This window comes from Gadus chalcogrammus, chromosome 15, assembly GCF_026213295.1.
Source record: "Gadus chalcogrammus isolate NIFS_2021 chromosome 15, NIFS_Gcha_1.0, whole genome shotgun sequence".
Lineage (NCBI taxonomy): Eukaryota > Metazoa > Chordata > Actinopteri > Gadiformes > Gadidae > Gadus > Gadus chalcogrammus.
Window position 1 is genome coordinate 9,732,489 of NC_079426.1, and position 14,365 is coordinate 9,746,853.

General features: G+C 47.7%; 1 protein-coding gene across 2 annotated transcripts in view; it reads left to right on the forward strand.

Annotated features, from left to right (window-relative positions):
• Positions 1-14,365, forward strand: part of parga (poly (ADP-ribose) glycohydrolase a) — a 35,181-nt gene that overhangs the window by 13,545 nt on the left and 7,271 nt on the right. For both annotated transcript variants that reach the window (XM_056610269.1, XM_056610270.1), the window contains exons 10-13: positions 6,570-6,649; positions 6,766-6,826; positions 7,022-7,097; positions 10,216-10,363. In XM_056610269.1, coding sequence (XP_056466244.1) covers positions 6,570-6,649; positions 6,766-6,826; positions 7,022-7,097; positions 10,216-10,363 — 365 coding nt within the window. The remainder of the gene's footprint in view (positions 1-6,569; positions 6,650-6,765; positions 6,827-7,021; positions 7,098-10,215; positions 10,364-14,365) is intronic.

The window sequence follows — 14,365 nt, forward strand, 5'->3', positions numbered from 1 at the left end:
AACCTGTTTGATTTCGTGGGGCATGCGACCTACGGTATACACACTACCATAAGGGGGCACTGCAACCTTGGACATGCTTTCATTAGGCTCTCGTAATCATCCACCAGCCTGTGCAGTGTGAGTTTTGACTCTCTTAGGAGAACCCCAAAGCATATGTTTAGAGAAAAATTAAAAAAATTCACAAAGTTTTCTCTCCCCCCAATGTGGTCTGTCACATTTAACTGTGCACTATAAGCCTGTCTGTCACAGTAAAACTCTTGATAGGGATAGGCCCCTCCATGGGGAGAGTGGTTTGTGTCTCTGGGTTGGCAGATCGTCTCTGAGCTGCTTGTTTCCCTGTCTTGGTGTATTTGTGTGTGAGTGTGTGTGTGTGTGGGGCATGCGTTTACTTGTGTGGTTGACGTTGTCACTGTAGGAGTGTTTTATGGCTGATGTCTGCTCCTGCCTACTCAGACCCAGTGATCCGGTCAGGTGTGTGTGTGTGTGTGTGTGTGTGTGTGTGTGTGTGTGTGTGTGTGTGTGTGTGTGTGTGTGTGTGTGTGTGTGTGTGTGTGTGTGTGTGTGTGTGTGTGTGTGTGTGTGTGTGTGTGTGGGGGCGGGCCACGGCGAGGCTAATTGAAACAAATGTATGTTGTGATAAAGTGAGATGAAAAAAGCAAGCAACAACAAGTGCCTATCTGTGGTATACCCTCTGCGTCGTGACTGTGCCATGGTGAGCTATCACTTGTGGTGCTGCTGGGATGTGGGATGATGTGTCATTTATGTCAGGCCAATTAATAGGGAGCCCATTAGTGCCTTCGTTATCAATCTCACGCTACGCAAAATAAACTCCAGAAGGAGTTCCTTTTCCTTCGGCCTCAATCACGTCCACCATAATTTCTGACATTGCGTATTGTCTAAGGAATTCATGCGCGCAAATCTATTAGATTTCGCTCGTTATTTCGGCACCGGTCGGTGGCCAGGCAGTGTTTACAGGACGCCCAATTGCATTTTGGGAGGGAAGAGTTGGAGGAGGAAACGTCTGACACCGGCGCTAACCAGGTTTCGCGATGTCAAGCAAAGTTCGACGCGTTGCCATGGAAAGTGAGTTATAGTTGGCTGCGTTCACATCACGCATCTCCATCTCCAAATAATTTGGAGATCCAACTTAATTGAATTTTTTCCCCCCAATTTGTCTCGGGCACCCTTCTTCTTCTCATTAGTGGGGCCTAACGGTGTCTGGGAGCAAACTGGGATGGGTTGTGTGGGAGTGCTTCTGGGCTCTGCCATGAGGGGGGAGTTTCAGCTCTGTATGTTTTTTTTATTTTTGAGAGTCGTTGCTACTTCATAGACACCAACTTCTGTCTTTAACTGTAATTAGCCATCTGCTTTCCCCCCCTGGGGTAAGACAGCAGCACCAGATTGCACTCTTTATACGCACGCTTTGTGCTGGGGTTTTTCTAGCCTCCCTTCTCTGCACTTCACTTATTATTTTAACTCAATGTTAAATCATGCAGTCGATCATCTGAAATGGGCACCCTCCTTGCAAACCCTCTGGGAGATCTGGTCCACCCCTCCTTAAAAACCCTCTGTGAGATCTGGTCCATCCCTCCTTAAAAACCCTCTGTGAGATCTGGTCCATCCCTCCTTAAAAACCCTCTGTGATATCTGGTCCGTCCCTTCTGTCAGTCCCTCTATGATATCTGGACTATCCCTCCTTTAAAACCCTCTTTGAATCTTGTCCATCCCTTCAATCAGACCCTCTATGATATCTGGTCCTGACCTTCAATCAGACCCTCTATGATATCTGGTCCTGACCTTCAATCAGACCCTCTATGATATCTGGTCCTGACCTTCAATCCTCTATGATATCTGGTCCATCCCTCCAATCAGACCCTCTATGATATCTGGTCCATCCCTCCAATCAGACCCTCTATGATATCTGGTCCTGACCTTCAATCAGACCCTCTGTGACATCTCCCTGGTCTGTAAATGCCACAGGCAGGCTAAGTGGGGGGAAGGCACACCTTATAGCTTGAGCATCGATTCAGACGACCAGAGAGAGACGGAGAACGAGAGAGTGAGAAAGAGAGAGAGATGGCCGTTTCAGACCTGGCAGCGGCCAAGCCATCGCAGAAGGCTGCCTCCACCGTTTCTGCTTTCTCTTTTTACTATCAGCCTCCCCCCTCCCCCAACACCCCCACCAACCCCCACCCCCTGCTGAGCGAGGGAGAAAAATCAACAACAAGTTTGTTGTACCGGCGTCCAGCCCCCGTCCGATACGGGCGCTCCCTGGATCGTTATTGGACCCCCCCCCCCTCCTCCGCCCGCTCCCCCCGCCCCCTCACCGCGGTAATTGAGTGAGTGTCCGTCACTTTGCTTATCGGCTACAGTAGCGCTCCGTCTTGGCCGGGGCCGGGCAGCAGGCAATCTCCTGATTGCTGTTTTGGCACAACTGTCAAGGTCTGTCCTCTTGTTAAGTGATGGATAGATATGAGCAGGAGGGGGGGGAGGGGAGGTACCTTCCCCTCGCCTTCCACTGGGGCTTTTTACTCACACAGAAAGGCAAATCAATAGGATACACAAAAAAAAGATTTGTGTGTATATGTATATATATATATATATATATATATATAGATATTGTGTTTTTGTTTTATTCAATTTGTTTATTTCTGTCATGCCCATAGCTCATTATCGGCCTTAAACCTTGTTGCGGCTGCTTCTTAAACTGATACCTTCGGCTGATCTGCAAGAAAATAATTGTCTGTAGGGAAATGGTGGGAGAACGTTGGCCCCTTTTTGGAGATGCATTGTTTTGCAGAATTGCACAGCCGTAAACATAATAATTGGAAACGTCTTGGGTAAACCACCACGGGGATTCCATCTCTTTGGCACTTTAGAGATGAGGCCCTAATTTATTGTGCATCGGGGCAGTCCCCCCCCCCCATCCGGGCACTGTCCACGTGCGTCACCGGTGTGTCTCCTCCTTGGGAACATTAGGGCAGGATGGTCCTTCTACTCATGGCTGAAGGGACCGGGGGGAGGTGGGGGAGGAGGAGAAGGGGTGAGAGAGTGTGACCACGGCATTGAGTGAGGGAATGCCTGATGGACAGAGTAGGAAGAAACCTCTATAGTCAATAAGCAGATCGCCTTGGATGCGTGGGCTTCTTTCCTTTCTGTCCCTCTCTTGCCCCGGGGCTTTTAGTGCATCAGCTTTCCCTCCTTTTGTCATTTCATTATTACTCCCAGCTTTGCCGGGTCGGTTTTTTGTTGTTGTTGCTGTTGTCGTTACTGGTTTCTCGCTGAAGTGCCGTGAGAGGTACGGATACATGGTGCGTTCTGATTGAAGTGGCTTTACTCTGCTCTTAGCGCAGGCGGCCGCCCGCTTGGTTTAGGCTGCCCATATCAAGCCGGCCGAGTGCCGGCCAGCTCCCCTTTCCTTGGTTGTATCACGACGCTGAGGGTTAGTCCACTTGCAGAAAAGACCCGCCACTGTTAATGCCAGCCAGTCTGCATTCACCGACTTTGCTACAGAATACAAAATGCACAAATATGACACAAATAGATAGATAGATAGATAGATCCTTTAATAATCCTTTACAGGAAATTACAGTGTCACAACAGCGTGGACAGACATAACAAACATAACAAACACACATTCCCTCATATGCTAAAATACTTAAATACTACAATAAATACAATAATAAATACTAAATACTAAATACTATAAGGTGCAAAGTTAATTTTGTGCATTGTAAAACCGTATGGCAGCTGGTATACAGGACTTCCTGTACCGCTCCGTTTTGCATATTGGTGCAATTAGTCTCTGACTGAAGGTGCTGTTCTTGATCACCTTCAGGGCGTGGAGTGGGTGAGTGGGGTTAGACATTATTGAGGCCAGTTTGTTGAGGATTCTGGCCTCTGCCACCTGCTGGACCTTTAGCTGCTCAGCCCCGACCACTGAGCTGGCCTTTCTGATCAGCTTGTCCAGTCTCTTCTTGTCCGCTGTGCAGGCGCCTTCTCCCCAACATGCCACAGCGAAAAACAGAGCACTGGCCACCACTGAGTGGTAGACAGTGCACAGTAGGGGTTGGCAGATGTTAAATGACCTTAGTCTCCTCAAAAAAAAGAGTCGACTTTGTCCCTTCTTGTACACCGCTTCCATATGACATTTCCAGTCCAGCTCACTGTCGAGCTGCACACCAAGGTACCTGTGGTTGGTGACCATCTCCACCATAGTGCCCCCGATGCTGATTGGTGTTGGTTGAGTCCTCCTCCTCCCCCTCCTGAAATCCACAACTATCTCCTTTGTCTTTGTGGTGTTGAGATGAAGATTGTTGTTTGTACTCCACTCCACAAAGTTGTCTATGGTGTCTCTGTACTCCTCCTCATTTCCCCCTTTAATGAGGCCAACAACAGCTGTGTCATCCGAATATTTTTGCAAGAAGCAGCTTTTAGTGTTGTATTTGTAATCCGCTGTGTAGATGGTGAACAGGAATGGAGCCAGCACAGTTCCTTGTGGAGCCCCTGTGCTGCTGAGGATGGTGCATGAAATATTGTTCTGTAAGCGCACATACTGTGGTCTGAGATAAAGGTAGTCCAAACACCACAGTATCAGTAATGGATCCACCTTCATCATCTCCATCTTATCCCCTAGCAGACGTGGCTGGATGGTATTAAAGGCAGATGAGAAGTCAAAGAATGTTATCCTTACAGATGCATCAGGGGTGTCCAGATGTGTGTATGCCCTCAGCAGCATGTAAATGAGGGCATCATCAACACTGATGTTAGGCTGATATGCAAACTGTAAAGGGTCCATTTGCGTAGACACACTAGTGCAGAGGGAGGAGAGGACAAGTCTCTCAAATGTCTTCATGATATGTGAAGTGAGAGCTACTGGTCTATAATCATTGTGGTTTGTGGGATGGGTCTTCTTTGGGACAGGTACAAGGCAAGATGTTTTCCACAGCCTTGGGACCTTCTGTAGGCGCAAGCTCAGGTTGAACAGGTGTGTTAGAATACCACACAACTCTGAAGAGCAAGTCTTCAGTAGCCTTGGGCTGATGTCATCGGGCCCCACTGCTTTCCCTGGCTTCAGCCTGTACAGCATCATCTTAACCTGGGCAGTATGGAGAGTCATAGGTGGGGTTGCTGGTGGAGTAGGAGGTGAGAAGAGAGGACTCTGTGCAGGTAACATCTCAGGAGTGTTGGAGAGAGGGAGGGGAGGTGGTGAGGAAGCAGCATTGGTCAGCAGACCAGGTAGGGGCGGTAGTGGTGGTGTGGGGCAGTCAAATCTGTTGAAAAATTTGTTCAGATCATCGGCCAGACTCAGTTCACCATCAGGCAGTGTACTGCCCTTCTGCTTCATGCCCGTGATCTTTCGCATTCCAGCCCATACCTGCTTCACTCCATCCTGCTGCAACTGTTGTTCCAGTTTGAGCCGAAATGCTTCTTTCCCCTCCTTAATCCTCACCTTAAGTTCCTTTTGAAGTTCTTTGATTTTATTCCTGTCGCCCTCCCTGAAAGCCTTTTTCTTCTCATTTAGTAAGGACTTCAGGCTGCTGGTTATCCATGGTTTGTTGTTAGGGAAGCAACGAATTACCCTGGATGGCATGATGTCATCATAACAGAAATTAATGTAATTGGTAATGCATTCTGTTAGGCCGTCGAAATAGGTGAAGTCCAACTTTTATTCTAGAAATACTGCATGTAAAATGCCAAAATAGCTTGTAATACTTTATGGGAGGGAAAAACTGTGTCATTCTGTCAGATCGTGTCAGCTCTGTGATTGAGTTCTTTATATAACCAAGAGAAACCATGTTTCTGTGCACCTTATTTCTACGAAAGGGGTTACTCGATTTCATACTGGACTACATGAAGTATTTCCCCCCCCCCACCCTCTTTGCACTCCCTTTCCCCTGCTACGCGTTTAGCCTTGATTCTTCTGACACAAGTTGCCTCAGGCACTGCTGTTTTTGTTCTTCCATTCAGAGTGGATGGCAGAGAGACTGAATGTCCGACTTAACCATTTAGTTCACTCACCGCCCCCCCTCAGAGCCGTAGTGAAGGATAGGGGGGTTCTTAAGCTTTTCCATCCCGGGACCCAAAAGGCAATTTCAGTGTGGCTTAGTGATCCAACCTCACACAGCAGAGTACTCAGAGCACACCAGGATTCAGGAACCACCAGACTCTATTGGACGAAATGAGACTTATGAGACAATGTATGAAGAGAGATAAATTCAACCATCAGTTTAATAAATTCTCACTATTATAAAGATAACTTGGAGTTTAAGGGTGCCAATATTGTGGCAGTTATGAAGTACACAAATCAAGTCCACAATGGGTGTTGTGTATACCAACTATAACAGTTTTTATTATTTTTTCTTAATTGCCATGTATTGTGCAAACTGCTGTGTTTCTGACTACCTCCCTTTAAAACAATCTCCCCAGAAGATATTCCGTTTATTTGCAAAGAATCTGTCTCTATTACAGCGAATGCTATTGTTTCTCCCAAACTCTTCCGAGTAGATTGAATACAGTGTCTACTTGACAAGAATCTTTTTCCTCAAAGTATCTCTGGCCCGTTTCAGATTGTTCGAAGGCTACTCGTTGAGGAAGATCGAGAAGTTAAAAACGCTGTTGTGCTACTTCAGGAGAGTCACACAGACACGTAAGCTATGAAATATGACACACTGGTATCATGGCTACTGCTTTGTGTTTTGATGCCTTTCCAGGCTCATACAGCTCGAGTGAATGAATAACAAAAAATCGTTGTTTTGGTTCAAGGGCCCAAAGGTCTCGTGACGTTCACCAGACAGTGTTTGAGCAACCCTCCGAACTGGGAAAGGTAATAATGCATCATCTATAATGAGCTTTTCATCGACGAATATTCTCTGACACATCGAAATCTAAGTTTGCGTCAATATTTTAAATATTTTGATGTTCCTGGATATGTTATTCCATTTAATGGTATCTGCCACCCTGAGGCATAACAGATCATAACTGATCTGAGTGTTGTGGTTGATGTGGTTCTTCCCTCCAGCTCTAAGACCCTGATGACCCGACTGCACATCACGTGTGAGGGGACGATCGAGGAACACGGATACGGGATGCTACAGGTTCGAGTCCCATTTAGGAGTTCCTGCTGTGATACAATATAGGATTTTAGGTTCTCTATATCCCTAGTCTGTTCCCTCAGTGTTCCTAAGACATGCTGAAGATGTTAATCGGTGGGTGGGTAGGATAGCGTATTCGTGGCTAGGATGTTCCCAGGGCCATTCTTAGCCAGAAGGTATGCAGGCTCAATCCCCACTGACCAGCTGTAGCCACCACATGATAAGCCCCCAAAATTCCTGCTCTTTAATGCCATGCACCTGAACATATTCAACCTTTATGTCTTTGGATCAAAGGTAATGGTAATGCGGAAATAAAACCACAAACACATTTGGATCCTATTCATACATATGCAGAGATCCATACATTGATGCATTGAATTTGAATCGGTGTCTAAAAACCTATATGATGCATTTCAGTATAATAAGCAATACGGTATGTTTTCTCCTCCCTTTCGCCGTGTTGACTGCTCTTTCTTCAGATCCCCCAGTATATTTCAGTGTGCATCTACCTGGATAAACTGCTGACATCATATCTGTCTGGCTGGGTTCACCCCTGCACCCCTCCACCCATCACCATCGCCCACTAGTGTTGCCATGCAGCTGGTTTGTTTTTCCTGTGGTTGACAGTTGATGTGTACACACGAGTGGCCCTGGGGAGGGGCGAGGGTGGTGTGGGTGGTGGTGGGGACGGGGGGGAGAGAGAGGAGGAAGGGACCCATGGGTGGGATGATGGTGGAGGGGCTGAGAGGGCAGCCAGCCAGCCAGCCTCGACCTATCAGTGGTGGTGGTGGTGGTGGTGGTGGTGGTGGTGGTGGTGGTGGTGGTGGTGGGGCGGGGGGGGGGGGGGTGGAGTACCTCCGGAGTGACGGCTGCCTCTTGGTGGAGCGCGGGGGCTCCGATAGGGTGGGGACGGCTGTCATTGTGTCAAGAGGAGGCTGGAGTGGAGGGGGCTGCAGGGGAAGGGTAAAAGGGGGGTACCAGGGTGCAAGATAGCCAGGGGGAGAGGCTGACTTCAATGAAAAGAAAGAGAAAAGCCAAGCACCCGCCTCCCTCCATCTTGCTCCCCCCCCCCCGCTGTCATGCATCCAAACACGGACGTGGCCCAGTGAGCACAACCCCTCAACCCCCTGACAGGATCTAGAAGGCAGAATAAGGGAGTGTTGTGAATGGGCTTCACTCACGCCTACGTCCTTCCTCCGAAACAAAATCACGCACACACACACACACACACACAAAGACACACACACGCACGCACACACAACATGGAGGGTCAGATCTGGCGCTTTTCGTTTGAAATCTTCGTCCCATATTGGCAAGTTAACCACGATGCCAGCGTTACTGGAAATATCCTATTTGCTTGAGGTATTAACATCGCACACATTTGTTAGCTGCTCTGTATCGCATTACATTTGTTGTGTATAAATAATGCTGATAATCAAATTACAAGAGCGATCTTTCATTATTAATGAATGATTGTAGATCGCATAAAATGTAATGAAATTACAGAAATGACGTTTTTAAATATCGACGGAACTACTCGCTCAGCAAACAGAATAGAGCGCAACGACAAAAAACTACAATCCAGCGGCAAAATCCGGCTGCTTTACACCAATTCCTCCAGCAGAAATTCTGAATGGGACGACTTGTGTCACTGAGCATCCGACCACACTTCCACATTGCAGGGCGTAGTGACCAGCGTGTGATCCCATCGTCGGGCCCCACGCGTTCACGTCGGACTGCGGCCTCCCTCGGTCGTCCACCGTGATGGATGCGGCGTGCGTCCCACCCTCCGAGCCGCTGATTGGATTATCCGCCAGCAGGATGTAGCGTTCCGATCTTTAGGCATCTGTCTGTGTTAAACGGCCACAGTGGGTGGCAGCTAATAAGGACGGGCTAATAGAGTCATCTGTTCAAATCACGCCAGCGACCGTAGCCGACGCCTCGCCACGCAGAGCTCGTCCTGCTGATTGGGCAGAACCGGGGGACTCTTGTGTGTGTGTGTAAATCTATAAACATCTCGGGGCTGTGATTCCTGATTTAGGGTGGAGTTTGTAACTGTCGAGAATTCTTCATAGGGCTGGCAAATTTTTCAATTATCCAATCAGACCAGGGAAGATATATTTGAGCTTGGACACACTGCCATTGATAAAAAGAAAAAGAGCACAGTGGGAAGAAAACGTTAATTTTTTGAGTACTAACATCATTTTATACAGGTTTTGCCGTCCTGCTGGTCTATGTCTATGTCTCGGATAAAAGCATATTTTATATGACTTAACAGTTAATATAGATTGTAGGGGTGCAACAGATCACAAAACTGAACGGATCAACAACAACAACAATAAAAATTACCAGACAAATGTGATTTTAAATAAAATCTTCAAATGTGTAAAAGCTAAATAAAGTGAAAAATGTGGTAATAATCCTGCTTCCTTTAAGCATGGTCAATATGAAAAAAAAATGCAATCTGAGGAATTATTCCTTCCTCTTTTAACATGGATAGTAAATAATCCCTAACCCTGGATTTACAATTCAGGATGTCTGCATCGCCTGGGGAGAGTTTAGACTCTACACTCCCAAGGCAACGCAGACATCCTCATCTTCTTTTTTTTTTTCATCAAGTATGGTAGCGAAATACAGTTTCTGTCGTGTTTTATTTGGCATTTTGTAAATCCATTGATTTCGGTTGGAAGACTCATTGCTTATTGCAAGGGAGATTGGTTGTAGTCTTTTCGCTCGGTTCTAGCCCTACTGTTGATACGGAGAACCGAGCGAAAAGACTACAACCAAACATAAACATGTCCGGTTCCAGTTTCCGTTTCAATGGGATTTACGGAACGCCAAATAAAACACAACAGAAACTGTATTTCGCTACGATACTTGATGATGTTGTTAATACCGGAATTGTCCTCTAAACATGCGCTGATCACGTGAACGCACAATCTTTTTTTTTATCAGCCGATCCGCGGATCACTTGCGTCCCGAACCCGTGAGGGTTGATCCGTACGGATCACGGGTAACCCGTGAACCGTTGCACCACTAATAGATTGTAAAGATTACCCTTTTCGATACTAACTGTGTGTGTGTGTGTGTGTGTGCGCGTGCGTGCGTGCATGGGGTTCAGGTGGATTTTGCCAACAGGTGTGTGGGTGGGGGGGTGACAGGCCATGGGCTGGTCCAGGAGGAGATCAGGTTCCTCATCAACCCGGAGCTCATAGCCTCCCGCCTCTTCACAGAGGCCTTGGAGAGCAACGAGTGCCTCATCATCACAGGTAAGAACAAACTTTTGTGTGACATTTTCTTCAGCCATTCGCCGTTGTCCAGAAATACCTCGCGGATAATGTGTTTGTTTATTATTCCCCTGTCTCACGGAAGTGCGATTCTGTCGACCAATCAACCGACGGCGTGTGTAGCTCGGAACTTGCCGGCCCCCTTTCAGGCGTCTCAGTTGTCCATGAAGATCGCGTATCTAACATTAGTTCGGCGTTACCTAAATGAATTTGCACGCCAGTTTTATTTAATTGTATACCATGTATTCTGTAAATCCATGCACCGAATCGTGACGTCCGTGCCGATTCGGTTCAATACGAATACATGTATTGTTACACCCCTACCTGACACATCAGATCACACACCTGTAACACCGTGAAACACACGAACAGAAGCAGCACTCAACATGGCCTTTTTAACAAATACCGGACACACACACACACACACACACACACACACACACACACACACACACACACACACACACACACACACACACACACACACACACACACACACACACACACACACACACACACACACACCAAATTGTTCACGGCAGTGATGGAGGAAGCGAACAGAGCCAGGAACCTCTCATTGGTGTATGACCCGGTCCACGTTTGACATTGTAAATCCATCCTGTTGACGCCAGGGCAGGTTTTTCAAACTCTGCCGTCTGCACAGTAAACGCTCAGATAGACACGGCTGCTCACAGATGTCTGCACTTGATGGATTCTGTCTGGATTCTGCCTGTGCACACATACCTGACCGTTTGTTAAAGCACTCACTGTTTTACTGGCCGTGTCCACGTTCTCAGTCTGTCGATTCAGACTGCATATCTCACATCTAGTCGCGGTTAGGGTGCACGCTCCCAGACTAAAGCGCCGACGCTAAAATCTCCAAAATGTAGGCAGTCTCCCCCACATGCTCATTTACATATTTTTCCCTGTATGTTGCCTTGGATAAAAGTGTCTACCAAATGACTGTAGGCTTTAATGGTTTAAGAGGACATATTTGACTAAGGTTTCTGATTGTTGTTCCCTCCGCCACTCTCTGTGTACCCCGGCTATTGCCTCGCTTTCATTTGACTCACTGTCGTTTCCACCCTCCTCTCCTCCTTTCCATCCATCCATCTTTTGGATGGATGGAAGCCATCTCCGTGTTCCCACTTATGAACCCTTTGTCGGGTGGAACACCTGTTTCCATGTCTCTCCTTTCCAGCACGTCGACACGGAGAGATGACAATTATATTTGCCCCGTTTGTTACGGAACAGCTTGCTCACCCTGCACACAGTGCTTTACTTCTGGTATCTTATCGTCTAAGATGGTGGCTCGCCTTGTACGGGGACGGGTGTGGTGATATGCTACTGCGGATGGTCAACTACATACTTGGTATATATGTACATAATATATGGTTCCATGCTACAATAAGGGACTAGCAGAGTGGTGACATTCGTGGCTCATGAGTCAACTCCCTAGTGTGTTAACCATGTAGGCAATATGCATGTGAGTGACCCAGGTTTGATTCACACATTTGGACCTATCAAATATGTTGTTCCTTCTCTGCCTCTCTTCACTGTCTTGTCTTTAAAGGCAAAACAAAATGATACTTTTTTTAATATATAAGCAGATTTGTGGATCGTCCCAAATGCAACCTCTACATCTCTTCTTCTCCGTCCGTCGTTGTTTTCATAAGCATCCAGTTTTATATACTGTAGGGCTATAATCGGTCTCCATCAATAATTTCCGCCCCCCCCCCCCTCTCCTCCTCTGCCGTCACTTCGCTCGCTGCAAAGGTAAATCGATGGCATCGATTCCCGGGCGACTGCCCAGTCATCCCTCATTTGTGTCCGGTGGGGGAATTGCCCTATTCCTCACCCTCCCAAACTCCAGCTTGCCTCAGTCAACCTGTTCAGGTGACCCTCGCTCACAAGGCTCCCACTCCCACCCCCCCTTGCCTTGCCTCTCCCATCTGTTGTCACCGCCCCCTCCAGTCCAAACCAAACTGGTCCGAGCCAGGTGGGGGTTGTCACCCACACTGGACAGGACTACGGATGAGGGTGTGTGTTGCAGGTTGTGTTCATTGATCTTGCAGTGGGTGGTTGATGTAGCCTCTCATCAGCCACTCCCCCCCCCCCCCCCCCCCCCCCCTACCATAAAAGAAGAAGAAACTTCCTTTACTTTTGTTGGGTCCAGAGCCGATTCCTCAATGGACTTTTAGCTCCGACTCAGCCAACCCCCCCCCCCCCCACACCCAGCCCCCTACCCCTCCACTAGTGGAAGTGCTTTTCCCTCCGAAGGAGAGAGATCGCTCGGAGTTGATTCATTAGTCACTTAAATCCGGACTGTGCCAAATGTCTTGCTCATTTATTCTGTCTTTTTATAACTAAAGGAAGTTGTCTCGTATCAGGTGGGGGATGTGTGACATTGACGGCGCCTCTTGACGTCATCAGAGGCAGGGTCTTTGGCGTTCTTTCTTCAGAGAAAGGGCACCTAGCTTTGCAGTCGTGACGGCGATGCTCAAATGGAAAGGGATGCTCCTGGACGTCTGCTGAGGGAGGGGGGTTAGGTGGGGTGGGGTGGGGGGGTTGCAGGCGTACTTGAAGACGGGCACGGCAGCAGAGACAAATTACCCGTGGGCGTGCAGAGCCAGGAACAGAACAGAGGTTTCCATGGTTTGGACAGTGCTCAATACCCTCCCGCTGTTGCTCATCTCAGGACACTCACTCAGTGTTTCTATACAAATATTAATCTAAATGCACGAAGGGAAAGCCCCAGTGGTGGCTCTGTCGACGTCCAGATGTAACGCGCTTTGCCTCGGGTTCCCAGCCATGAGAAGGCTGTTTTATTCTGTGTGACGCCGTCCTCTAGGAAGCGACCCCTCTGAATCACCTTCATCTCTAAGTGACTCCCCCCCCCCCCCCCTCCTCCTCCTCCTCCTCCCCCTCCACCGCCTCCTTCACTTAACGTTATTACATTTGGACACGGAAGAATTTATAACCAAACTTAGGTCATCGCTCTGCTAATGGAATGAGCCAATTATGTCATGGATTTATTAAAATGTTGCAGAGTATTCTTGGCACGGACTGAGGCTCTGGCCCGCCTCCTTCCTCTCAAAATTCTGTTGTGCTCAATTACTTATCCCTATTTTATCTCTCTCCCTCTCTTTATCTCTCTCCCTCTCCTTATCTCTCTCCTTCTCTCTTCCTCTTTTCATCTATTTCTTTCTCTCCCTCTCTTTATCTGCCTTTCTCCCTCTTTAATTTCTCTCTCTCTCCCCCCCTCTCTCTTTCACCCTCTCTCCCCCCCCCCCTCTGTCTTTAACCCTCTCTCTCTCCCCCTCTCTTTCTCCCTCTCTCTTATCTAATTCTATTTGCTTCCTTTAACGTTGTCGTGACGTGCGTCTTATTTTGTTTGCTTTGTTTGGGTGGCCCTTGGCTCTGTTCTGATTGGTCAACCAAAGGGTCGGGTGGTAATGTAGCGATGGCTGCGTGTGTGTCTGGATGCTGTCATGGTCGCTCACTTGCTACTAAATGGATTCAAGGTGAAGGCAGGACCGGGCTGATGGATGTCTTGTGATGTAGCTACTCTGGTTTAGTTTACCGGCTGGAAAAAGGTTTTTTTTGTGCTGTTTTACTGGAGTTCTGTATGGGGGCGAGGTGGTGTCATGGTTAGTGGCTTGAGCAAGAGGCCCAAGGCTCTACCTTCTCCTTTATGAACTGAAGATTACACACAAACCCATTCGCGCACACGTGCACAAAAGCTTCTGGAACAGTAGCACACTTATTGTTTGCAGGTGACTTGAAAGTGAATTGAGTCCTGGTTCAAATTCAAGGATCCCTAACGAATCTCATGAATAATGTACGTATGATGAATGTTATATACCTGAATCAGGGTAATGAGAGGTACTGTTGGAAGTATAATGAGCCATGATGCAATCTTTGTGCTCTAGATGTTAAACACTACTGCTGAAGGAAGACCTACTGTTTCTCCAGGCCGAAGTG